Genomic DNA, 27,683 nt, shown 5'->3' with positions numbered 1-27,683 from the left:
CTGTCATTTTTAACTCTGAAGGCAGAAAAATTGGGAGAAGGGATACTAACATGTAAAGCAAACAAGAGAGCTACAAGCGAGGAACCCAGCCTTTTTCTTCTAATGGCATGGGCTGTGCTGTGTGAGAAACAGCCAAGTGGTGGAGGCATGCCATGGCCATGACTTGCTGGCCTGGGCACAGCCCATCTTTGGCAGAGCACCCCTGCCGCCTGTTCAGGTTCACAGCCCAGCACATGTTTCTGGAAAAGGAAGCAGAACAAAGAATAAGGGAGAAAAAAGCAGAGGGAGGGGAGAGGCCACCCTGAATTTCCTCAAAGCCTGAGGTCCTGACACTGGCCGATGGCCCTTCAGCTGCCACTTCTGCCCTCTCCTGCTCTCGAGCTCATGAACTGCTTGTCCTTTTGCAGCTATGAGCACGAACATCATCCAGAGCATTCACCGTGGACACCAACAAAAGCCTGAGCACAGGGGTGCTGGACATATCAGAAGAAAATGGAAAACAATCTATATCGTGCCTCACACGAACCCACAAGGGAAAGTGGCCCTTTGTCCTCAAACCTCAACATGTCCTTCCATTCAGGTTGTGGCCACCAGCTCCACACTGCCAGCAGGAGCTGAGACTGAAGGAAGCTCTGTGCAGGATTGGGATTGACATCAATGGGATAGATGTCAGCACAGCAGGTATGGCCAGGCCAGTCATGGTCCACTGGTGAGCAGTGCACAGGCCTAGAGCAGCATCAGGAAGGCAGCACCCACCAAGACTTTACCATGGCCATCACTGCACAAGGATACCATCAGTCTTCAAGGAAGGATGGGGGGGGGGGAGCGTGCCTTAGGGGTATGGGGAGGACACACCTGACTGCTGCTTGAAGAGGTCAGAGAATCCACAGCTAGGCCAATTCAAAGAGAATCCTCCTGCCACATAAAGGAATGAAGGCCTTGCACTTGGCTTCCCACTTTTAATTTATTTAAGATCACCTCCTTACAATTTCCAAAGAGAAAATACAAAAGAAACAGACTTGGTTTCAAACACATAAACAGTGGCTGGAGTTGAAAGCGTTGCTGAGGACACTGCCACAGGACGTCAGCGCACTCCAGGGCACTTCAGTATTCCTGAGGAATAAACATGGTTTCTCCTTCTTCCCGCTGGGATGTTCTCAGCATAAGTCACTGCTCCTACGAAGCAAGGACATTTGGTTAAATCGGGCAGGAGATGTTCCTATACCACTGGCTGCTGCCTCAGTCAGATCCCAGGACCAATGGCTCCAATCACGGCCAACTTTCTGCTTCCATCTGTTTCACAAGCAGAGACCCCAGTCTGAGAGGGAAAAGACAGGAAGGGGCAGGCATGACTGGACACTCAGATGTGACCCAGGAGGTTGCAGGTGAGCGCCAAGCACAGCAGACCAGCAGCTGCTGACTTCAGTCGCTGGCAGGCCTTGCCTCTTTAAGAATCTCCCCCTCTGCTGAGTGAGGATACCTCTCCCACAATCCACTGGAAAGTGAGGGGGGAAAGGCTATGAAGAAAGTGCAAAGGGCTCAGTCAGGGCTTGGCCAGCAGCTATCACAATACAGCCATGCTGCATGAGCCCCCAGTGGGATTGTGTTCCTCCATGTGAGAAGGATGACAACATCCAGGCACAGACTCAAGTCCAAATGAAGTTACAAGGCCATTTTAGAGCAGCATGTGCAAGGCTGTAGAAAACGTAATATTTTCCACAGCACCTCCCAGCCATTAAACATCTAATACACATAATCACCTCTGATCCATCATCCAGGACAACTCAGTTTGGAACAATGGAAACGCTCGCAACAATAGAAAGACCCAATGCCTGCTCCTTGCTGTCCACCCTCAGCCAAGCTCGGCTGCCAGGAAGGTGAAAGGCAGGGAGAGCGAACAGTCTGCCCCAGGTCAGTGATCCACTCAGTCTTTCTGAACTGACATCAGACAGAAGCACTGTCTGCTCCTACAGAGGACCTGGGCTCCAAACCCACTTAGTGGCTCACAACCATCTATAACTCCAGTCCAGGGAATCTGATGTTCCTTTTCTGGCCTCCATGGGTGCCAGCATGCACCTGATACACAGACATACATGCAAACAAAACACCCACCCATACTCAGAAAATAAACTTAAAGCAAAAAAGTTGGTAAAAATTTGGAGAATTCTGCAAGTGAGAGAACTATCAATTCTGTACGTACTTTGACAAATTTTCCATGTAGAAGATACGGAGCCTGTAAGTCATGCTGACAGTTGGAGTAGGCCATCCCCAATCCCACGCCAGAACCAAAGGCTAATGGCCACATTCTTCCTAGTGAACACAAAGAGAGAAATCCCAACAGGGAATTGTTAAGACAAAGCCTCCACCCAGCATATGTGTTTGGCATTCAAAAACCCTTGGTGGGCATCACACTGATGATTGGCAGGTGACAGGCCACCACACAGCACTGTAATCCAGCATGTTTAAGTTCCTGGGGCTGCTAAGTGTGATGCAAACAGCCCGGTCGGGCATCATTTGTGCACCTGAACTAGTTTCCTAACCTTGGCAGAAGGAACATGTTGATAAGGTGTTTGAATTGCTTATTAATCTCATCAGCATTCACAAACTTTGGTTATACACAGAAAACCGTGGAGTTCACTCACACACTTACAATTCCCCAGTCCCAGTGCTTCCCAGTTCTCCATGGAAAGAGGTCAAGCCGACCTGTTTGGCTTCTAGTCAATACTCAAAGTTAACTTTTCCCCAGATGGAGACTCTGGAAGAAGTCAGGGCACTTCTGGCCCACTTGCCTTTATTACCAGTAAGCCACATCTCTGGGTCACTTTAGAAATATGTGGGCATGCAGACTGGTCAGCATGAAACGTAGACTTTTGAAAGGATGTCAGGTTTAAGACAGCAGACAACCCTGACTCATTGCCCCCAGGGAACACTGGAGATGTCCAACCCATATAGACTGGCTCCACAGTCTCCGTCTAGCCCATTTTACAACGGACGGGCTGGCAGCATTTGTACAGACCCTGTAGTGAGAAGCTGGGGACAGTCACTTACTTTTAAAGAAGGTGAGTGAGAAAACAACTCCTAATCCAAAACCAGTACCTGCAGAAACGGAAAAGAGTGTTACAGTGCGGTAACAGAGACCCAAACACGGGCTGAACTAAGATGTACACAAGAGGCTACTTTTATGACTTGGAAGCCTGTTTTCCCGTTCTAACCTTCCTCACTGACAGCGACACTCCAGATGCCTCCGGTCTTGCTCCTTCCAAAAGAAAATGAAAACCTTTATTTCCTACCATTTTGTCCTGGAGTTCTGCAGAGTGGGAGAGAGTGGGGACCCCAAGACTACTGTTGCAGACAGACTCACACAGGAGTCACTAAAAAGCTCCCCTTGTCACTTTGTTTCCCCAGGTGATGCTTACCGTTTTAGAAGGAAGAAGAAATGATCCAGAACAATTTCCAAAGGCTGCACTATCACACAAGTCAGGGTCCAGACAGAGGGAAAAGCGCTTCCCTTTGCCAGAGCTGGGAATCCCATCCCGAGCCCTCACATGACAGGCAAGGGTTGTGGCGTGTAACTACAACCCGAGCCTTGGTAACACCTCACTCTGAGTCTCAGCTTGGAAAAAGTTCTGCCTATCAGGATAAGTTGAGTCAGAATTTGTCAAACCCTAGTTCTGATGCCAACTTCTAAATTTCTGCTTAGTCCACACATAACCTGCACCATTATTTAGGTTTTTTTTTTTGAGTATTACAAAAGTTTATTTAGCAAAAAGCTTTTTTTTTTTTTAATGAAAATGTACATGACCCACTTCTACACCCAAGTCAAACAGTCCTTTGGGGAAGTATGTGAACTCCTCTGCTGAACAGCCATTGTTTAGACTCTTTCCAAGGCTTCTAACATGATGATGCTGTTTCCTCGTATGACCACCATGCCGATGTTATTCTGTTGCCCACTAGTTGCCATCTCCACACACTCATCAATGACAAGATTCATAAAGGGATCAAAACCCCGAAGTATTCCTTGTACATGTCTGCCACCATTTAACTTCAATGATAACTTCTTGTCCATAAATTTCTTCAGTTCGGGAGGGTGGGCCTTGCTCATGGCGACTCTTCAGCGGGCTCAGCACGACAGAAAGGAGCGGGCAGCCTTACAGACGCATGCACCTAGGTTTTTTGTTTTTTTAAAAAAGAAAAAGATACACTGTATCTGTGAGTAACCTGAAGCCCAACTTAAAGGTGCAATTAGCTCAGGTGCTAGCTGTATTCTCATCAAGTGCATGAAAAACTGCTACCACACCACTTCACAAGGCTTGCCCCGCACTGTCTACCAACACAAGCGCCTCACTGCACATAATTTATTTCTCCCCCACAGCCAAGCTCTATAGACCAACACATTCAGTTCATGAACTCTGTACTCCGCTCTGGTTTAGAGACAAAGATTCTCAGTCCTCCTCCTCACTGTTGTTGGGATTCTAGGCTGCACCACCATGCCCAGATTATTCTGAAGTTCTGTGTCTGTCCCACAGTCCAGTAGAGCCTTGGGCCAACCTCTTTATGAGTAAATCACATAAAGTCCTGGTTCTCCCAAACTTGTGCTGCTGCTAAAATCTGGTGGGTTTTATTGCTCTTCTGCCTTTTGAAGCAGCATCCTGCTAAGCAGCCCTGGCTGGCATGGTATGTACCACTGGTGGTGGTGGTGCACACCTTTAATCCCAGGGCTTGGGAAAGAGAGACAGGTGGATCTCTGTGAGTTCGAGACCAGCCTGGTCTACAGAATGAGTTCCAGGACAGTCAGAGTTGTTATACAAACACTGTCTGGAGGAGAAAAAAAAAAACAAAAAAAACACCACCAACAAAAAAAAAAACATGTACCAGCATGCTCAGTGGGTTTTGATCATTCTACCACACATGGGGCCAAGATTTCTTTCTTTCATTAGACAGACAAGTACAAAACATGTGGCAAGAACAGACTGCAAGTGTGATGGTTGTACCATAGATTCCCATGGGCTGAAATAGGAACCAGAGGTGGAAGAAGACACCAGAGGAAGGCAAGTGCAGAAAGACGAGTCAGGAGAATTCCCCGGGATGGGCTTGGCAGTTCCTTCTGAAGATTCAACTAGCTCTGTACAGTTACAGGACCCCATACCAAGAGGCTGTTCACAGTGCATTCTCTGTTACCAGCAAAACTAGGGAGAAAGGGGCAAAGCAAAGCACCCTGGTGATTCTAAAGAGGATGTCTCAATCTGGTCGTCCAGGTGCTCCAGAAGTGTCGGTGTCCTCACAGGAAGGGACAGTTCCCTGTGCTCTGCTGCAGCTGAACTTCCAGTGGAGTGTGAGCTGAAGGTTCTAGGAATGATTCTGACCTTAGGAATAGGTTCAGGACACATGTGTGTGAGTGAGTGTGTACATGTGTGTGTGAGAGTGTCTGTCTTAAATTTTAGCAAAAAAAAATTTTAAATGCTAGAAAGAAAATTAGCTGGGCAGTGGTGGCACACACCTTTACTTTCAGCGCTCGGGTGGAGGCTGGCAGATCTCTGAGTTTGAGGCCAGCCTAGTCTACAAGAGCAAGTTCCAGGACAGCCAGGACTACACAGAAAAACCCTGTCTTAAAAAACAAAAACAAAAAGTAAAAAGATTACAGAATACAAATATAAAGGAAACACTTTTACTATATAAGTGTGTTTGTATTTTAAGCTAAATGTGAGTACAAAAGAATAAAAAGGTTACCAGAAATGGTGGTCTGTATTCCAGCAGAGGCAGGAGGATCTCTGTGAGTTCAGACCAGCCTGGTCTATAGAGTGAATTCCAGGCTAGCCAGGCTGCAGAGTGAGGCTGTATGTACTTATATTACTGACCAGTCACTGACCCTTCCTAACACTGTGCCCAATAAGTCTGTTCTCTTCCTAAAAACAAAACACCAAGAGATCATTGTTGAAGAAAAAACATTTTAAACAAGTGTAGTCTGAGCACACCATCCATGCCTGTGAAGTCTGCAGTGACAGCCCAGGTGTCAGACTCCTCCAGTGCAAGCCCCAGGGCTGCACTTTTAACCTATTTCCCCCTTGTCTTACGCTCAGATGGCTTTGGGCAGACACCTGCCAGTGTTAGCGACACCACAGCATGCAGCACAGTAATGTGCTCCTGAGTTTCACAGCCAGAGACTCGCCTGTCTCTGCCTCCCAAGTGCTGGGATTAAAGGCGTGTGCACCACCACTCCCGGCTCAAGGACCACATTTCTAAGAACACAGCAGCACAGCTGACACACACTGGATACACAGCTGGCCTCTATGTCGTGTGAACTTTAACTAAAATCACCAGTGGCACTGTCCAATAGACCCTGTGCTATTAAGTATTTTGGTGCCAAATTTAAAATGCAGTATTTGAAAAACCAGTAATGCTGCCCAATTTCCATAAAAAAAAAAACTCATGGGAAAGTAGCTTGCCAAAGTTGGTCTGGTAAGTAGCCAATTGAGGATGGCATAATGAAAAGTAAAGGGAATTAACACTGAATGTTACTCTTGAGTACCCAGCACCTCCTTTCCAAGGAAAGTCTTTTATTTTATGGTATGTGTACTTTGCCTGCAGGCATGTCTGTGCACCACATGCTTGCCTATTGTCCACGGAGGCCAGAAGGTGTTGGATCCTCTGGAACTGGAGTTCCAGATGGTTCTAAGATGCCATGTGGGTGCAGGAAATCGAATCTGAAAATGAACATGCACATGTGCACGTGCACACACACACACGCACACACACAGAGCCAGTGCTCTTAACTACTAAGCCATTTCTCAAGCCCCAAGAAAATTAAAACAAACAACCTTCTCAGTTGTGACAGTAAAACCCCAATGATGGGATAGGGAGGCAAGAAGGTAAGGAATTCAAGGTCATCCTTAACTACATAGCTAGCTCAAGACAAGTCTGAGTTACATGAGACCCCTGTCATAACGATACCCCAAACTGCCTTCTATGGTAGATTCCCTTGTTTCCAGAAAATAGCGTGCCCAGAACAACCTGCTGCTTACAGGGCCAAGTGGATCCAATTCGGCCACTGTCCCCAGTATATCCAGACACAGGAGTCTCCTCTATTTTCCACCCACCAATGCTAGTAGAGACTTCTAGAAGCAGTAAAGTAAGATATAATCAAAACATGAGCCATGCTCTCCATGTAACAGCCAGAGTGCTAGGCGACCAGGCTAGTCACAAGCCCACATAGAGCCAACAGGGCTTGCTCAGATTCCTCCCCAGAATCATCCTACCACATGTCACCCAAATTAGTCTACCTGGCAGGACTGACCCAAGAACCTCAGAGGATAGAAGCCACTGCTATGCTATACCAAGCCCAGGAACCTGGTATTGCTTGCTTGGTTTGCAAAATGGCAGAAGGTTCAGTTTTGTGGCAATTTGTCTCACTCCTCATAGTCAGCAAGATCAGTACGAGAATGAGGTAGATTGGTCTAGCTCACGGAGGTAAGCCAATGAAAGCAGGTAGGCCTCCAATCTGAGCTTTTGTGCATCTCCGTCTGGAGGCAAGTTTTTGGCAAGGGAATCAAAGCCCAGAGGAAACTACTTCAGCATTTTTCTAGTCCCTTTGCCTCCGTGCCTGTCTCTTCCATTTTCCCCAAGGAAAGAAAGCTCTCTGGTGTTCAATGTTTCCTAGCAGCAGGCCACAGTGATGCTCAGCCCACTGCTACCAGCACCACTCAAAGGATAAGACATGCCCACACCAACCCAGAACGCCCACCTCAAGAGTCCAGATATGTGACCAGATGGCTGCTCCTGCCAATTGCACTTATCTGAAAATATAACCAAGCTCAAAATCTCAGGCAATAAGCCAAACCCAGTTCTCAAGAAACCTTCGCTGTGGTCTTAATTAGATGGGGTTGCTACATTTTTAATTCTTAATTGTGACTCCCCATCATTTCTGTATTTTTAAGATACAAATAAGATTACTCTGTACATGAAAAGGGATCTGGTATCTTTTTTCCCCGGTAATATCGACCTTGCAGTCAGAGTCGACAGAGGAATGCTGATGAGCTCTAGGAATCAAGCCCTCGCTCGCTCCCACAGTTCTCTTTGAAAAGGCAGCATGCTGCTTCAAAGCCAGTCCCACCTGGCCCGGACGGCTCTGCAGCTGCTTCCACTCAAGACTGGCACCTCTAGGCCAGGTTTAAGCTTTAGAACAATACAACAGGAAAGGTTTGCCTTACAATAAAAACAAACCAACACAGAAAGAGAAGAGCCTTCTCTGCCGTTGGCCACTTTTTCTTGTTGTTGCACGACAAGTTCTTTAGGAAAAAAAAAGCCAAAGGGAAAAGTACAAAGCATTTTTCACCTCCACCTGGAAGCAAATATTTAACTATGAATGCAGTTTATATAACTTTGCCTCCCCGGCGTTTTCAAAAGCCCATGCTGTCTGAAATGACAAAGAACCTTCAGGTACAGAGAGGGCGGCTTATCAGCACACATCTCCACATGGCAAAGAGGGACAAGGAGGAAAAACAACAGAGGAGCCTTATGGAATTGACATTAGGCCCAGGGCCCAAGTTCTCTGCAGCCATTTCTTTTAGAGAGGAAAAAGAATTGGCACCAATTCTTTCAAAGATATTCCAAATCATTTTAACCGCACAAGCTGAAGCTTGGTACCTGAGAGGGTGTCGGTAATTGGCAAAAAACCACTTCTTTGGGGTGGAGCAGTTCTTTAACTGGTCATCTGGTGCTGGGTTTGAGGGGTTCTTTGTTGTTGTTGTTGTTGTTACTGTTTTGGTTTTTCGAGACAGGGTTTCTCTGCATAGCCCCGGCTGTCCTGGAACTCTCTCTGTAGACCAGAGATAAACTCAGAGAGATCCATCTGCCTCTGGCTTCCCAAGTGCTGAGATTAAAGGCGTGCAACACCACTGCCCATTTTGATACTGGTCTTTACATCATTATTATTATTGTGTGTGCGTGCATGCCTAACAATGACTCTACAGGAGTTGGTTCTCCCTTCTAACCCTGAGAGTCCTGGGGATAGAACTCGAGTACCTTTACCCACTAAGCAATCACTGGCCTGAGACCGTTTGCCTGTTTTTTTTTTTTTTTGTTGTTGTTGTTTTTTGTTTATTTTTTTGTTTTTCAAGACAGCACTTCTCTATGTAACAGCCCTTGCTGTCCTGGAACTCATTCTGTAGACCAGGCTGGCCTCGAACTCACAGAGATCAGCCTGCCTCTGCATCCCAAGTGCTGGGATTAAAGGTGTGCACCACCATACCAGGCGCATATTTGTTTTTAACATTAAAGATTTTTATGTGTGTGAATGTTTTGTCTTCATTTATGTAGGTGCACCAAGTGTGCACCTGATCCCCTGGAACTGGAGTTACAGAATGACTGTGACCCATAAGTGTTCTTAACCACTGAAGCATCTCTCCAAACCTGAACACTGATTAACAAAAAGAACAGAGGATGCAATTTCCACTAACCACACACAATGTACAGATTTATCCTATGCCTAAGAACATGTGAAAGCAAAACCAAAGGTACCAAGTGCATGCTGTAAGCCAACACTGGATAAACACAAGGTAAACCCTATGTTGGAGGTCATTATGAGCATTTCTAGTTAACAGCAACTTCAGTTTAGATGCAGAAGAATCTGCTCCCAGGCACAAGCTGTGGAACCCACTCTGCAAAGGCTGTAACTGCATACTGCTTCCACTAAGGATGATCTAAGGATGATCAGTGGTGCGGGACAATTCTATATTCTGTCAACTGAGTTTTAAATAAACGCTGATTGGCCAGTAGCCAGGCAGGAAGTATAAGCGGGACAACCAGACAGAAAGTAGAGGCTGGGCAATGAGAACAGGAGAATTCTGGGAAGGAGGAAGCCCATTTCTCCCCAGTCCTGTCCAGACACTGAAAAAGCAGGATGTGACCTGCCCTGCTGAAAAAGGTACTGAGCCATGTGGCTAACATAAACAAGAATAATGGGCTAATATAAGTTATAAGAGCTAATATGAAGTCTGAGCTAATGGGCCAATCAGTTTATAACTTACAGAGACCTCTGTGTGATTTTCTTTGGGATTTACCGGCTGTGGAAACCAGCAGAAACCCCAACAAGCAGGCCCTCATGTTACAGATCAGTCCCAGGGAAAGAACAAAAAGTCACACTGAAATTCACTCTAGGACATTTCTTTAAAAAGAAAAAAAAAATCAGCACTGGTGGCACACGTCTTTAATTCTAGCACTTGGGAAGCAGAGGCAGGTGGACCTCTACTGAGGCCAGCCTGGTCTACAGAGTGAGTTCCAGAACAGCCAAAAGCTACATAGAAAAATCCTGTCTCAAAAAACAGAATAATAATAATAAAAAAAAATTGCTGGCCAGGGGAGAGCCTGGTTAAGAGCTCTGGCTGCACAACACGGCAAGACCATCTTGGGGGGATGTATCACAAATTCTTTTTATTACCAACAACACAAAAAAACTTCTTAAATGACCATTACTAGGGGGCTGGAGAGATGGCTCAGAGGTTAAGAGCACTGCCTGCTCTTCCAAAGGTCCTGAGTTCAATTCCCAGCAACCACATGGTGGCTCACAACCATCTGTAATGGGGTCTGGTGCCCTCTTCTGGCCTGCAGGCATACACACAGACATAATACTGTATACAAAATAAGTAAATAAATAAATATTTAAAAACAAAACAAAAACAAAAAAAAAATGACCATTATTAAAACCTCAGTGTACACTTAACATTTAGACAAGGATTTATATTCATAAGCTTGGAACCATCATAGTTATTAGGGTTAAAACATATTCTGTATCTAAAAATTAAAACTGGAAAGCAACTCCACTTGATTTTGTATGGCTCATCAGTATTATGAGGAAAAACTCTCACATACTACATTAAACTGATGGTTTACAAATAAGAAAGGCTACAAGACTCCCCTCTCCTCCCGGCCAGTCTTTATTTCCTAACCGCTGTATGCCCAACAATAGATAACAAAAAAGACAAGAGTTAAACCCCGAAGGACTACTGTCCTTTCAGGGGCATGGTGGCCCCAGAGCAATCTCCAACCTTGGGCAGCCCTAGCCCAGCCTGCTCAGCCCCAGCAAGAACAGCACTGCAGTCTCTAGTGCTACCTGGTGAAAGGCTCAATCAGTAAGCAGTAGTAAGCTTGTCGTTGTTCTAGTAGGTCTCAAAGATGTTAGAAGCACAATAGTTCATTCTGTCTTAGAGTGCAGCTCACGGACTCACACAGGGTCACTCTGATCAGGTGAGCCACAGCTCAAAATCTGTTCTTTTCCTACTCAGAGCAGTATGAGCACATCAGGGGTGCGTGTGCGTGTGTGTGTGTGTGTGAGTGTGTGTGGGTACACAGCTGTGCTATGTCACTCAGGCTGGCCTGGAACCTCAAACTCATAAGTGCTAGGATTATATAATGTACACCACCACACCCTACTCTATTTTCTTTAACAGAGAATCCCTTCAGCTTTATTGTTCAACTATATCATTTTGCTCTAAAATGTAAAAAGATTCCCCTAGCATTGTCTTGTTCAATAAAACAGCAATGAAATAGATTGAAACAAATTGATCTATTTATAACAGGCACATTTTCTTGTCAATCATGTTTCTATTGATGCTATTACAGTCAAAAGCATTTATTGCTACAGAACAAACAATGATTCTCAAATCCCATTTCCAAGAAACATTCCTAATTTATGAAAGATGCTCTAAGCCCAACTTATGGGAGAAAAAAACCACAGTTATAAGTCAACTCTAAATAGTGCCACTTAATCCTCTAAGGCAAAGACTGGTTGTCCCAAGTGTCCACAGGTGAATGCCAAGTCCTGTGAATTAGCCAAGAAAAGATGCCAATGCCAGACCAAAGCCCAAGAGCCAGTGACCGAGGTTGTGCTGATCGGCTTCTCAGAAGTCACTCTTGCTTCGGGCTCTGTAGAAAGAACGAAGAAGGTGGCTGTTTCACGGGATTTTGCTGGAGCATCTGTAGTTATTTGGGTGAATGTCAATCACTAGGATTCTAGCCAGAACAGGCAGTGCAGTCAGCAGAGAGACACGGAGGGCATATGGAGTGCTCTGCTGGAGGAATTCAGTCTTTTATAAAGCAGCGCCTATAGAACACACTTCAACTCAAGTATTGGACAGCCACAGGACCTCAAGAAGGTATAAAAAAGAAACATGGCTGCAGACATTTTACTGACATGCAACTAATTAATTCCCATGTGGAAATACTATGTTGGAAAATGAGAGGCAACTCAAAGGTCCATTATTAAAAAGAGGCTAGGAAAAATAACACAGAATTATTAAGTTTCGATAAACATATTGAAAGCTCTCACACTGATGGGTGTGCCCTGGTTCTAACAGAGTGTTGAGCTCTGCACCACCACGCCAGCTTTATTATGACCCCATCTCAGAGGGAGAAACAAACAAATCCGAGCGGTAAGTGACTTACTCAAGTATACACACCTGAAAAAGCACAACTCAAACCCAGGCTGCCTGACTGCACACACTCCGGAGAGCAGATGAGACTAGAGGAAAGGCCAGACCATTCCACAGCAAAAGACATTCCTCAAGAGGTGGGGAAGGAGTAACATGGCTGAAGCTACACCCCAATCCATCTGAGAGAGGTGCGGGGAACAACTTGGAGTGCAAGACATGTTTCACTGACAGAATTACACAACCTAACTGACAAGCGTGAGTGTGTGTGCATGTGTGTAAAAGAGGGCTATTCATAGTGGACAGTAACTGCCTTTTAACAGTAAATTCTCTCAACTGTGAAAAAGTTTTCAAAATATCTACATTGGGCTGGAGAGATGGTTCAGCAGTGGTTGGTCTTCCAGAGAACTGGGCTAGATTCCCAGCACCCATACGGCAGCTCACAATCTGTAACTCCAGTTCATAGGGATCTAATGCCCTCTCTTGGTCTCTTCAGGCCCTGCACACACATGGTGTACAGACGTAACAAGGCAGAACACACATTTTTTTACATTGTGTTCAGGAACTGCACAGTAGCAGAAGGAAAAACCCTCACCAGGAAAGTGCTTGTACTCTTGGATTAAATTTCCTTACTTTATAATAAACTTCTAGGAGCCCCATTGAAAAGAAGAGAAACTGAGGCACAGCAAGGTTAAATACTTGCCCTTGGTCACAAACTGGCAAGTGTTTAACTGTTATAATCAATTTAGACACAGCACAAGAGACTAACTCCTTCCAAAATACAGTCTGAGCAATAATTTGGACATTTCCTTAATTATACAAACTAAACACCTACTATGTGCTGCTCTAAGTGCTGGGCAATGACATCTCCATCTAAGTGCACTGTCCAGTGTGGAGATGGGGAACGATCAGAAACTGGAAGCATATAGAGCTACAGCAGAAGGAGGTGGGAGCTGGCTGTCAGGAGCTCCCTGCTGCTAAGTTATGCAGCTGGAGGGAGGAGGTGAAGCAAGTGGCCCTCGAGTCATGCTAACCAACAGTTGCAGCCTCATGCACTGCCCACTGAGCAATGGGGAAGCAGTAGAGGCTCACAATGGGGGAAAACCATTAGATGTACACTTTACACAGCTGACTCTGGCAGGATGAGGAGAGTCAAGAAGCACCATAAAAGACAGAGAGAGCAGTTAGGGGAAGCCCTACAACAGGAGAAAGGATCCAGACTTCAGAGTTCCCTCCAGAGAGGCAGATTGGTTTGGGGGTACAGCTCTTGGAACCCAGGGTCTAAGCAGCTGGGAGAAGCTCTTCCCCAGCCCCTAGAAGCAGTGTGCAGCTTCTCCTGCAACTTACACTTTTCTCTCTGTCCTCAACAGTTCTCCCTCTCTTCCAGCACCTGGGAGGTAGAAGCAGGTGGATCTCTGAGTTGTAGGCCAGCCTGGTCTATATAGGAAGTACCAGGACAGCCAGAGCTACATTGTGAGACAGTCTTAGTTAGGATTTCTATTGCTGTGGAGAGACCATGACCACGGCAACTTTTTTTTTTGTTTTGTTTTGTTTATTTTGTTTTTCAAGACAGGGTTTTGCTGTAGTTTTGGAGTCTGTCCTGGAACTAGACCTTGTAGACCAGGCTGGCCTCAAACTCACAGAGACCTGCCTACCTCTGCCTCCCCAAGTCTTGGGATTAAAACCATGCGCCACCACCGCCCGGCCAACCACGGCAATCCTTATAAGGAAAACATTTAATTGGGGTGGCTCCCTCGTGGTTTCAGAGGTTCAGTCCATTATCATCATGACAAGGGAGCACGTTGGCATGTGGACAGACATAGAGTTGGCTACATCTTGATCAGAAGGCAACAGGAAGTGGACTATGACACTGGGCAGTATCTTAGGCATAGGAAACATCAGAGTCTGGCCCCAGTGACATGCTTCCTCCAACAAGGTCATATCAACTTCAACAAAGTCACACCTTCTACTAGTGCCATTCCCTATAAGCTTATGGGGGGCAATTACATTCAAACTACCAGAGACACTGTTTCAATTTTTTCTTTTTAAAAATGGTTTTCGTCCATGGAGATAGGGAGATAGCTCAGTGGGCAAAGCACTTGCTAAGTAAGCATGAAGACCCAAGTTCAGGACCTGGCACCAGCGTAAAGGGATGTGGTAGCAGTGCATGGCTGTGATCGTAGTGCCCCTGCAGTGAGAAGGAAGGTGGAAGGAGGACAATCTCCAGGCTCACGGCCAGCTAGCCTGCTGTGCGTACAGGGAACAAGAGACCCTGAGGAAAGTAAGAACCAAAACAAGGTTATCCTCTAGACACATCTGACACACACATGCTAACATTCACACACACAAACACATATATAATCATACATACAGATTTAAAACACTATACTCCTCTGTTTTCTGTCATAGTCTGAATTATCACTGTTTATCCTTTTCACCCCTCCTCTCTTCCCCATCAAGTCTCCTGCTCCTTTCACATCTTTGTGTGTGACCCACTGGGTCCAATTAGACTTTCTCACCCAAGCAGAGACTGGGAATACAGTTGCTTAATGGTAGAACTAGACCAAACATGCATGAGATTCTATCCCCAACCCCAATACCGGCCTCCCCGTACATGTTTGGGGCCAGCAAGGTAAAGGCAACCACTGTCAAGCCCAAGGACCTGAGTCTGATATACAGAACACACATGGTAGAGAGCCAATTCCCACAAGTTGTCCTCTGACCTGACCTGACCTCCTCACGTGCAAGCATGCACACACACAATAATGTCAAACTTTATAGTTCTGATATATACATGCCTGTGCAGCCAGAACTAAAATTCACAAACGCCACCATCACTGGTACTCTCTATGGCTCGTTCCTCCTCTCCCCTTAGCCTTCTGAAATCATTTATCTACCTCCTTTCATTATATTGCTGAGTATATTTTCTAGAGTTTTATATATAACCGGAATTATATGTCAGAGACACCACAGTGAGTTCCGTGTAAAGCTAGTCCACAAAACAGTTGGTTATCTACTCCTCAACAGGCAGACACCTAAGCTGTCTCCTGTTTGGGGCAGTTAGGAACATTCCTGAGTGTCATCCTTGTGGTTACACCACACTTCATAAGAAACTCTTGTCAGGTGGTGGCGCACACCTGTAATCCCAGCACTCAGGAAACAGAGGCAGGCAGATCTCTGTGAGTTTGAGGCCAGCCTGGTCTACAGAGTGAGTTTCAGGACAGGCAGGACTACACAGAGAAATCCTGTCTCAAAAAAAAAAACAAAAGAGAAAAAAAGGCGTGGGCCAAGGCAGTCCCTACCAACAGGCTTCCCCCAGAGGTATGCAGCGTCACTTCCTGTCCCTATCTCAGTGATACTACTGTCCAGCTTGTAAAGCTGGGCGGTGGAACTCCTAACTTACCACACCTTCCCCTGTGACTGCAGGGGGAACTGTCCTTGTCTGTACTTAACTGTGAGTAGAGAGAGCTTCTTTGCAGGCATCCTGCCACAACTGTTCTTGTGATTGAGTTCCCCATATGCTGAAACAAGTCCCCGTCAGCTACATGCACTGCTAAGATCCTCTCCCATCCTAAGGCCTTTAAAATCTCCAGCACTCGGAAATAGTTTAAAGTGAACAAATGAGTGCACCTTGTCTTTGTAAGAGCTATTTGTTCTCCGTGTCCTAAGAGCCCCTCCGACCTCAGGTCAGACTCCTCTCCACTTTTCCTGCTGAAGGTTCTGCAGCTTCAGCTTTTCCCCTCAGACCAGGCCCATTCTGTCTGTGTGGACACAGCTGTTCCTGTAGTTTGTTGAAAAGATTTTCCTCTCCCCATTAAACTGTGTGTGTTAAAAGTGAACTGGCCACACATTCTTGGCTCTGTACTATGTTCTGTGTGTATATCCTTCCTCTAATACCATCCTGCTTTGTACTTAAGCAGGATAATTAAGTCTCCAGCTATGTTCTTGTTAAAAATTACTCTGCTAACACCTGTAATACCAGTACTTGGGAGTTAGTGCTGGGAAGATGGCTCCAAATTCAAGACCAGCTTGAACTAAAGTGAGACTCTGTCTAAAAACAAAATAATGACAACTCCTTTGTAAATTTGAACTGTTTATCATTTTGCATAGATTTTACTCTTACTTTAATTTTGGATTTACTACATATATATATATATATATATATATATATAAATATAAATATTTTGCCTGCATGCAAGTATGTGCACCATGTGTATGCCTGGTGCCCACTGAGGCAAAAAGAAATTGGAAACCATGTAACCGGAGTTACGGAGGGTTGTGAGCCACCATGTGGGTGCTAGGAATCAAGCTCAGGTCTTCTGTAGAGGTGGCCGGTGCCCTTAACCACTGGACAGTCTCTGCAGTCCCTCATGCAGATTTTAAGTCAGGAAGGGCAGCTCAGGGATACAGCAGACACAGTAAACATGCACCCTGCATGGCCTGGGGTTTGATCACAGCACCCAAACCCAAACCAACAAGTCAGCCTCTGAATTCCCATACAAGTTTTAAATGTTGTTCTCTCACTAGAAAAAAAAAGGGGGGGGGGGGTAACAACAAGAAAAAAAAAACTAGCAGGGTGTGGAGGTACATGCCTGTGATCCAGCACTTAGGGAGACTGAGGCAGGAAAACATGAGTTAGAGGCCAACATGGACTCACAGGCGAGCCACAGCAGAGTGAGATCCTTTCTCAAGGGAGAAGACATTATCAATCTACCTGTTTCTAGAGAAGCAAAAAGAAAGAAAGGGGAAAAAAGGAAGAAAGAAAGAAACAAAAGAAAAAAACAAGTAGGCGAACTGCCCATGTACCCAGCAGGGCAGCAGTTAAATACAGTAAAGTTCTATTACTGTTAGTTGCTTCTTCCCTCCCCTGGTCTCAGACAAGCTCCAGTGGAGCGGTCGGTGTCCTAACATTTCACTAGGGATCAACAGCCACGGTAAAAATATTACCACACCAAAAACTTCTATAAGTAAATATTTAAATTTTTACTTGGACTCAATCCTGAAATTCACTTGCCAAAGAAAGCAATTCAGCATATTTACTAATAAACTGTTTCAGGCCACATTTCAGGAAAGCATAAAACCACAGCAGAACAAAATTTCAATGTTTTCAAGTACCATATAGCGCCTAATTACATTACTCTGTAATGCCCACAGGAAATTCCCCAGTGAGATCACAATGGCCATGGGTTGCACTGCTGCTATGAGCAGAAAAGTTTGCTCACACTGCTCTGAAAACACAGCAAACAAAGCGTGACTACCAGTTCAACTCATGGACTGATTTGAAACCTGAACTATACAGAACCAACAGCCTTTCAAGTATTTAGCCTGACTGATACTACTCCATGAAGAGTCAGGCATCAGTTTGCAAACGTGGGTTACCCAAAGGCACTCCCTGGTGAGCCACCAATGCTGGTAACCCAAACTCATCAGATGAACTAACTGGTACTTTAAGCAACATATGAATCTGCTTTCTTTTTCCATGACTTCATTCAAAGGCCTCTTTCAGTAAAATGTTTAGTAAACAGCTTTAAACAATCAATCTAAGTGAACTTGATTATTGGCTCTGCAGGCTAAATGAGAAGCTGAGACCATAGTGTCCTGCTTTCCTAGCAACGGAGGGACAAGGCTTGTTTTCATGGACAAAACAACGGGCAACTTCCACCTCTGACCAAGCTGCAGATGGTCCACTGCAGCCAGGCCACAAGTCAACAACAGCCACATTCGGGTTCAGTCTGCCGTCCGTGGATTCCTCCTCCTGATTCTGCCGTTCAGCTCATCCTCTCAGCAAGACTTTATCCTAACACACTAACCCACATCCCCATTTTCCTCCCCCACCCTCCACCAATTTATTCTCATGTGTTTGAATGATTTTTCTGAAATATGAAATTCTACCATTAAGGCTCAATAGTCAATTTCCTCAAAGTTAAGCTGAGCTGCCACACAATCCAGTAATTCCACTCCTAGGTATATACCCAAGAGAAAGAAAAACCTTTGTCCACATAACCCTTGTCACTTTATCATAGCAACATTATTCAGAACAGCCAAAAGTATCAACAGGATAGCCCTGTGATTTGTGAAAGCATCTGCTGCACAAATCTGGCAACCAAGTTCTGATTTCTGACACCCAGGTAAAAAGCTGGACAAAGTACCAAACTAGCATTCCTCTGGCAAGATGGAATACAGAGGCAGTAGAATTGCCCAGAAGTCAGCAGGCCAGCAAGTGTGGCTTCCACAGTGAGGTGGTAGAAGAGAGATTCTGCCTCTAAGAAAGGTGGAAGGAGAACCAACCAACTCCTGAAAGTTGTCCTCTGACCTCTATACACACTCAATGTTGCCCACATTCTCTCTCACACACAGCATAAACAACGTAAGTGAATACACAAGACATGTATTGTCCAACTACTACATATCATTTATAACAAAACATAATGAAGTACTGGCACATACTACAACATGATGTACTGTAAAAACAGTAAGTTGGGCTGGAGAAATGGATTGATGTTTAAAAGTATGTGCTGTTCTCATACAGGACCCAAGTTCCCAGCACCCACATCAGGTTGCTCAAAATCACCTGTAACCCCAATCCCTCTCTTAAACGCACGCACGCACGCACGCGTACACACACACACACACACACACACACAAATAAATCATAAAAAGATCAAGAAAACATTAAATTAAGTGAAATACCCTAGACAGCAAAGATCACAGGTCTTACACTGTAGTTCAGGTTGGCCTTTAACCCCAACCAGTTCTCCAGATTCTGCCCTTTGAATGTGGAGATTATCAGCATGAGCTGGTACCACACTGGTGACACACCACATGTAGTATATTTTCATTTCACAAAATGTCTGGAATAGCTGATGGGGCTGGGCTGGGAGCTCCAAATGGGAGCAATGGTGCCTGAGGTTTCTGTCGTAGGAATAGTCAGAAATGAGATTGAGGATAGATGCACAACTCTGTGAGTAAATACTTTAAACAGAATAAACAGTGCCTGAAATACACCTCAACAAAGAAAGCAGGTTTTGGGTTTGGGTTTTGTTTTTTCTTGTTTTTCGAGACAGGGTTTTTTTGTGTAGTCCTAGCTGCTCTGAAACTCACTCTGTAGACCAGGCTGGCCTCAAATTAACAGATCAACCTCACCTCAACAACCTCCTCCCTTCTACCTTTCTTGTCAACTCTGATCCCTCCCCACAGGAGCTCTTTAACATACTCCCCATGCCTCCGGCATTAATAAACAGTAGCTACACGTACGGGCTTAGGGAGGCAGACAAAGGCTGAACACACTGAGCAGCCAGCGCTCTCAGCCCTATGGGCAGCATGTGAACGATGCCCTTCAAGAACACAGGAGCTGAGGATGCCAGCTGAGTACAGTAAAGAGCTGTCACTGCTGCCACCCCATTGTCCTGTTATGACCCAAACTTTTTCCTTTGTCTCTCCCTCCCCCAAACAGGGTTTCTCTGTGTGGTCCTGGCTGTCCTGGAAGTCACTCTATAAACCAGGATGGCCTCAGATTTAGAGATTACCTCTGCCTCTTGAGTGCTGGGATTAAAGGCGAGCGCCACCATCGTCCAACACAGGACAGTTTCTAAGACCTGGAACACAGTACTTACTTCTCCAAAGGCACCTTCTAAGTCTACATATTCTCAAGATAGAAAAGTCACCCCTTCTTTCCTAGAACCTCAATGAGTGCATTCCCCACCATTCTCAAAACTTATCGCAATGATTAAACTATTTGAGGAAGTACACTATTTTAGTCTAGTGACAGAATCTCATTCTACCAGGCTGGCCTTAAAGGTCTGTCTCTGCCTCCACACACACCTGGAGGAACATGCACCAACACCCATGCACACAAAGAAAATAAATAATCTCCCAGGCAGCCCAGAGTGGTAAATCCAAACTGAGGGTACCAGATATGCAGAGACCAGAACAATCAGGCCTCCTCTAGTCCTCAGGTACTCTGCCCTCCATGTCCACTAACAAAGACTGTGTGCCTTAGCTGAGTGGTGGAGGCGTGCCTTTAACCCCAGCACTGGGGAGGTGTAGCAGGCCATCTCTGGGATGAAGTCAGCCAGGTTCTACAGTGAGTTCCAGGACAGCCTGGGCTACAGAGAAACCCAGTCTCAAAAAACAAACTGAAACCACTGTGTGTCTTTGTCATGCTCTGTCATGCTCGTGGGTGTGTACAGGATAAACTACTCAGCATATAAAAGGAAAAGGAGGGGAGAAAGCCAGAGCATCCCATAAATCTTATAAAACTTAAAAATAAATCCATAAAATTAGTAAAAACCATTAATGACGCACTCACATAAAACTAGTGGAACATGCCATTCATAAAATGCAATATTCTTCTCTCCTTTTTAATTTCCTGCAATAAGGCTCTGGCATTTCTCTTACAAACCCTCTGCCTGTTTAAACACCAACGTGCTCTCTGCTCTCACCTGGCCACTCCCAAATATTTCCTACACCACTTTTTATTTTTTTTGTTTGTTTGTTTGTTTGTTTGAGATAAGGTCTTGCCATTTAGCCTTGGCTAGTGTGGAAACCACTCTGTAGAGTGGACCGGACTTGAACTTGTGGCAATTCCTGTCTCGAAAAATAAACAAAACAAAACAAACGAAAAACAAATCCTCAAGAGTTCAAAGACCCATGATCAAGTATGTGAACTAGCAAAAAGTCACATAAAATATAGTTGACTTTTTAATTTAAATGCTAATAGGGAAGCCAGTCTAGTCTACAAGAGCTAGTTCCAGGACACGTTCCAAAGTTACAGAGAAACCGTCTTGAAAAACCAAAAGAAAAAAGACTGTTTAATAAACATACTCTTAATCTCAGATGTGGACAGAGAACATGGGCTTCAAAATTCACAGCAATACATGCCATTCACTTAACAATTACTGTGTCCCACAGTCTATGGTTCTGAGGAAACTGACATCCCAGAGAGGAGGAACAATCAAGTTTAGAAACAAACTGCGAATTTCAGATAGCAATACCCACTCCTAACGAAAATTACTTTGACCCCAGCACACAGGACACTAAACAACTTCCTAAGTACCAAGAGGGTTGTCGACACAATCAGTATCATATTTATAGATGGTAAAAAATGTGAGGCAGGGGATGTGGTCTGCCATGGAGAACATGTTTAACATGCTCTAGGGCCAGATGCCTGGGGGTTGGGGCAGAAGACAAAAGGAAAAGAATAAGGGTCGTGGAGAGGAAATGTGAAAAGCGGATGGAATGAGCAAGGATCTGTTCTGTCTATCCAAAGACAGGAGCCATGACAGGTATCTCATAAATCACCTACTAATACTTCAACACTAACTGCAACAAGATAGGTATTTTAAACTAGGATAAACAGGGGAAATAGAGCTGTTTTTCTTGGTGACTAGGGATACAGCTTAGTGGTTAAAAATGGCTCACCACTGCCTCAAACTCCAATTCCAACGACTCCAATCCTGTCTGACTTCTGTGGATAGCCATACTCAGTGGTCCACACAGGGAGACACACACACACACATACAAACACAAAAATAAATCTTTTTATAAAGGGCTGGAGAGCGGGCTCTGCATTAGTTGGTTTGTACATGCAAGTGCAGTACCCAAGGAGGTCAGAAGAGGGCATCATATCTCTTGGATCAGGAGTTAAGAGGTGATTATAAGCTATGATGGAGATGCTGGGAACCAACTCAGGTCCTCTGAAAGAGCAGCAGCTGCTCTTGACTGCTGAGTCCATCTCCAGCCTGAAGAACACTACCCCTGCCCCCAGATAAGGTTTCTCTCTGTTTGTCACAGTTTCTCTTGCTCTGTAGACTAAGCTAGCCTCACAACTCAGAGATCTGCCTGCCTCTGCCACCCATGTGCTGGGATTAAAGGTGTGTGCCACCATTGCTTGGCTAAGAACAGTTCTTAAAAGTACCCAGTTGTGCCAGGCTGTGGTGGCACACACCTTTAATCCCAGCACTGGGAAGGCAGAGGAAGGTGGATCGGTGGATCTCTGAATTTGAGGCCAGCCTGGTTTACAGAGTGAGTTCAAGGACAGCTAGGACTGTTACATAGAGAAATCCTGTCTTAGAAAACAAGAAAAAATACCCAGTTGTACAACACTTGTAATAAAAATAGCCCTCTTGCAGTTGGAGGTATAGCCAAGGCCCTGGATTCCATCATCAGCACTGAGGGGCTCACAGTGGCTTCCATCCAATCACAGTGGCTTCTCTGCACTCTGAAAAGCCAGAGCAAAATCATCATCAAATAGAACTGAAAGCTGCAGTGACCCTTCCTGCTCGCATCTTATTCCACTATTCCACATCTCGGTGCAAACTGTCACTCCCTGAGGCTCCATCTCCACTCTGAAGAGCAAGGAAAGAAAGCACTTGGCAAGGAGGTTCAGAGAGCGCAACACTACTACCTGTGGGACTGCGGAGAAGAGAGCTGCAGAAGAGCAGGTTCTCCCATCTGGGGACCAACGGGCAGAACCTGCTGTGCCTCCTTGGTGTGGGAGGTCCTACTGTCTCCGTGTTGCTTTTATTGGTTAATGAATAAAGAACTGCTTTGAGCCTATGCAGGGAAAAACACAACTAGGCAGGGAAAGCTAGGCTGTATGCTGGGAGGGAGCAGCCATGGAGACGCCAACGGAGATAGATGTGCTGAAACTTTGCTAGTAGGCCACGACCTCATGGTGATATACAGATTAATAAAAATGGGTTAAATTAATATGTAAGAGTTAGCCATTAAGAAGCTACAGCTAATGAGCTAATCAGTGATTTAAATAATACAGTTTCTGTGTGATTATTTCGGGTCTAAGCTAGCCGGGTGGCTGGGAACCAACAAGTGGCCTTGCTTCTCCAATACCTCCTCTGCCTTATGTGTCTGCTCTTTCTCTAAGACAGTGGGTGAGCCCACTCAGAATCTCAACTCGGGAACCTTTTCTCAAGAGTTACTGGATCATGCTCAAACCCAACCATTAGAAGTGACTGAAATCATGGCCTGTCCTCACTATGGTCTGGTATGGACAATCAGTTCCATTTTGTTACCTATGAGGCTTATCTGCACCCCTTCTGTTTTACTTACAAATGCTGATCAAGCACTTTACAACTGGGCCAGGGAGATGGCTCAGTGGGTAAACATGCTAGCTGCCAAGCCTGGTGCCCTGAGTTAGAAGCCCAGAACCCATACTGTGAAGGACTTAGCTGATTTCTACAAGTTGTCCCACTGATCTCCACATGCACACTATGGCACAAACATATACAAAATAAATGTTTAAATTAAAAAAATACCATGAAGGAAAATTTCAGCCTTGGTGCTATCCTTCTAGGAAATGAAGGCAGTTAACCAGATGAGAAAGGAGAGAGACAATCACCTTGAGTGAGTTCCTGTTCTACAGAGAAGACTGGATGACTTAAATGTTTTCATGGGCCAGGCAGTGGTGGCGCACACCCTTAATCCCAGCACTTGAGAGGCAGACAGAGGCAGGCAAATTTCTGTGAGTTCGAAGCCAGTCTGGTCTACAGGAGTTCGAAGCCAGTCTGGTCTACAGAGAGAGTTCCAGGACAGGATCCAAAGGGGGAAAAAAAAGTTTTTGTGAGCTTAAAAATATCCAGGCGTGGGGCTCACAGTTTTAATTCATCACGCAGGAGGCAGAGTCAGGCGCACCTCTGTGAGTCTGAGGCCAGGAGGCCAGCAGCATGGACTACAGAGCGAGTTCCAGGACAACCAGGGCTACCCAGAGAAACCCTATATTGAAAAACCAGAAAACAACAACAACAAACAAAAACCCACTCAAGTTGCATCAGCCTAGAGGACCTGGCCCTGCTGAGGAAGCTGAGGCAGGATCAGGAGGAGGATCAGAAAGATCAAGAATTCAAGGCCCCCATAACACTTCAAGTTTGAGGGCAGTCTCAAGCAAAGCTTTTTCATTTAAAAATTAAAAAACAAAATACCCAAATTCAAGCCATCGTACAAATGTCCATCCCTGGAAGGTTCTGCCACTCTCTAGTCAATTCAGAGGCACAGAGACCAAGGCCCTCACAGTCCTCACTTCTGCTTGCCCTGCCCCTGGCAGCAGCAAACTCAGCTCAGATGCCTGGCAATATGAGCACACCACACACCACCGCCTCCTGCAGCATCGCTGGCAATTCTCCTGGAGGTTGCCGTGGAGGTGGTGTTTGTTTTGGGGAGAGGGTCAATCTATGTAGCCCAGGCCAATCTCTATCTGGAGGAGATCCATCTACCTCTTGCGCTGGTACCAAAAGTGTGTGCTACCATGCTTAGTTCCTCTAGTCCCCCCCCCCCAAGACAGGGTTTCTCTGTGAAATAGTTCAAACTAGCCTGGAACTCACAGTGATCCTCCTACTTCTGCCTCCAGAGTGATGGGATTAAAGGGGAAGACAAATTTACTTTCTCTTTTTTTCTTTCTTTTCTTTTTTTTTTTTATTTTTCAAGACAGGGTTTCTTTGTAGCTTTGGGGTCTCAGAGAGTTCCAACTGCCTCTGCCTCCCAAGTGCTGGGATTAAAGGCATGTGCCACTACCACCTGGCTTAGACAAATTTTTTAGGTTAATCTCCATTTCAGATTGAAGAGACATTAAAAAAAAAACAACTGGTGAGAACAAGAAAGCAAGTGACTAAATCTCATCTGTATAAGCTCAAGCAGCATTTTAAACTCCTTATCACACTGTTCACGGACAATGCTGGCATATAAATGTTAAATCTCCTTTCTCAAACTGCAAACCATTAAAAGTTTTTTAAAATTTTGTTTTGCTTTGTTTTTGTTTTTGAAGACAGGGTTTCTCTGTAGCTTTGGAGCCTGTCCTGGAACTAGCTCTTGTAGACCAGGCTGGTCTTGAACTCACAGAGATCCGCCTGCCTCTGTCTCCCAAGTGCTGGGATTAAAGGCGTGCGCTACCACCGCCCGGTTTAATTTTCTTTTTTGTTCTTATTTTTTATTTTCTCGAGACAGGGTTTCCTCTTTTGTATAGGCCTTGGAAAATAATATTTTGGACAAAAGGGAGGACTAAGTGGTTAAGAGCACTTGTTGCTCTTGCAGAAATGTAATAGTGAAACATGCCCCCAGCAATGCTGCAGCATGCCTGGGCAGCCCGTTTATATTGGGTTTCATAGTCTGAGTTGATGAGGATGACTGCCCAGGTCTCTTCCTCAAGGAACAGGTTCCACAGACTTGCAAACTCGAATCACTGGCAGAGGACCCAGGTTCAATTCCTAACTCCCCTAACTTTCAATAACTACAGTTCTAGCAGATCCACCATCTTCTTCTGACCTCTCCCGGGAGCAGACATGTACATGATGCACAGACATGCATACAGGCAAATCACATGTATACATCAAGTAATAGCAATATTTTTGGCCACTTCCAGAATTACTCATTTCTAGTAACAATGCAGCTATTAAACCCTCCCAGGTCCTCTAAGGTAGCAATAGTCACTGACAACTTAAAAACAGGCAAACAGGCACAGGTGCCTTAGCTATCTTGCCCCTTGTGGCAGAACTGGTGGGGACAAATCTGGGAGTAACTGTGATCAGACCTTTCAGATATTGATTCATCCTGAATGATTTCTACACTACACTCTTCTGGGATGGAGGGAACAACAGTAAGAAAAACAGAAAACACGCCTGATTTTGCTGAGTTTAGATTTTATTCTTTCCTGACCTCACCATCTAAGGATATAATCCTAAATTATCTTAAATAGATCTCCATGCAATAAGAATAAAATATGAACCTATGTGTGATGGCGCACACCTTCACTCCCTGAACTTTTAAGGCAGAGACAGGAAGATTTGTTAACTTGAGGCCAGCTAGGGCTTATATAGTGAGACCCTGTCTCAAAGGGAAAAAAAAATCTATTTTTCAATAATAAATATTAGTACAGAAGAAAGAGTCAGGGGAACTGGGGAGATAGCTTGGTGGGTAAAACCCCTGCCCAAATCTTCAGCACCCCTGTCCAAATCCTCAGCACCTAAGCAAAAATCCTAGTGCTGGGGAGGGGGGAGCGCAGCAATTAAAAAAAGCTCAATTTAGCAGCCAGTTTAGGCAAATTGGTGAGTTCTAATTTCTGAGATTCCCGTTCAAAACAGAAGGTGGAGCCTAATGTGGTGGTGCATACCCTTAATCCCGGCGCTCCGAGGCAGTGGCAGAGGTCTCTAGAGTTTAAGGCTAACCTGGTCAACAATTTTCCAGGCCAGCCAGGGCTACATACTGAGATCCTGCCTCAATAAATAAAGGCAAATCGCTACTGAAGAAGATACCCAACATCGACCTCTGACCTACATACCAACAGTTCACACATACACACAAGAGAAAGATGCAGAGGGGAGGACCAGCAACGAGCTCCAGACCCGGAGCCAGAAATCCTGGGGGAACTCAACTATGCCACAGATTAGAAACGCGACTCCAGGCACATTCCTTCACCTGGACTCCCAACTCCCAACGTGGAAAACCACAGGTTATCGTGCTAAGCAACTCGCCTACCATCTGTACCACGCTAAGTGGGATTCCATCGCCCCCCTCGCCAACCCCATGACCTCATAAAGTGTCTCGTCACAGAACGCGTGTTGAAAAGACATCCTGGAGTAACAAGGGGGCCTGCAGGGCCCTCGATCACACTGTCTGGGACAGTTCTTCTGAACCATCACCACCGTCTCCACTTTCAGACCCGAGATCTCCGGATTCAGATAAATGAGGTCCCACTTGACAGCAATTCCCACCGCGACCCGGAAGAGGCTATAAAACGCCCCTGTGACCTTCTTCCAAAGGCAGCGTTCCTCCAGTTGGGGAGCGGGGTGGGCTCAGGCAGGGTGCTCGCCTGGACCTGGGGACATGTGGCATGGAGTTGCACAGTTGCACGGCGCGTCCCGCATTCGTTCCCTGTCCCAGAGCGCCGCTGCGCCTCCGGGCCTGCACCTCCTTTAACCCGGAGGCCGCCCGCGCCCTTAGGCCAGCCGTCCCGGTCACCCGAGTTGACAGTCACCTCTCAGCGCCCCGCAGCTCAGTGCGCACCGCGGGGCGGTAGCAGGCCGCGGCCTGATCCCTACAGCTTTCCGTCCGCGCGCGGACCGCTCGGCTCCGGACGGGGTCTACCAGAGAGAGAAGCGCTCACCTAGCTTCACCACCGCGTCGGCCATGCACCGGTCCCACTTTTTGCCGAGGTCGGACTCCGACATGTTCCCCACCGGCAACTCCAGAGCAGCTCACGGCCGGCCCCCGCGCTCTGTCTGATCGCTAATCTCGCGAGAGCCGGCCGCCGCCGTAGGC

The 27,683-nt window shown here is 45.7% G+C and overlaps 2 protein-coding genes across 2 annotated transcripts; both read right to left on the bottom strand.

Annotated features, from left to right (window-relative positions):
* Positions 1-945: 945 nt before the first annotated feature.
* On the bottom strand, positions 946-27,683 carry Micos10 (mitochondrial contact site and cristae organizing system subunit 10). Its single transcript, XM_087906973.1, is given in 4 exon segments — positions 946-1,176; positions 2,201-2,310; positions 3,049-3,096; positions 27,529-27,683. Coding segments are annotated over 4 exon segments (294 nt in total). The 5' UTR covers positions 27,593-27,683; the 3' UTR covers positions 946-1,104.
* On the bottom strand, positions 3,048-4,789 carry LOC125406372 (small nuclear ribonucleoprotein G). Its single transcript, XM_085690389.2, has one exon. It carries the CDS (start codon positions 4,100-4,102, stop codon positions 3,872-3,874), a length of 231 nt encoding a protein of 76 aa, XP_085546515.1. The 5' UTR covers positions 4,103-4,789; the 3' UTR covers positions 3,048-3,871.

The sequence above is a fragment of the Myodes glareolus genome, chromosome 6 (genome assembly GCF_982192425.1).
Source record: "Myodes glareolus chromosome 6, mMyoGla1.1, whole genome shotgun sequence".
Classification (NCBI taxonomy): domain Eukaryota; kingdom Metazoa; phylum Chordata; class Mammalia; order Rodentia; family Cricetidae; genus Myodes; species Myodes glareolus.
The sequence above is the reverse complement of the archived record's forward strand: the minus strand, read 5'-3'. Positions and strand labels throughout refer to the sequence as shown.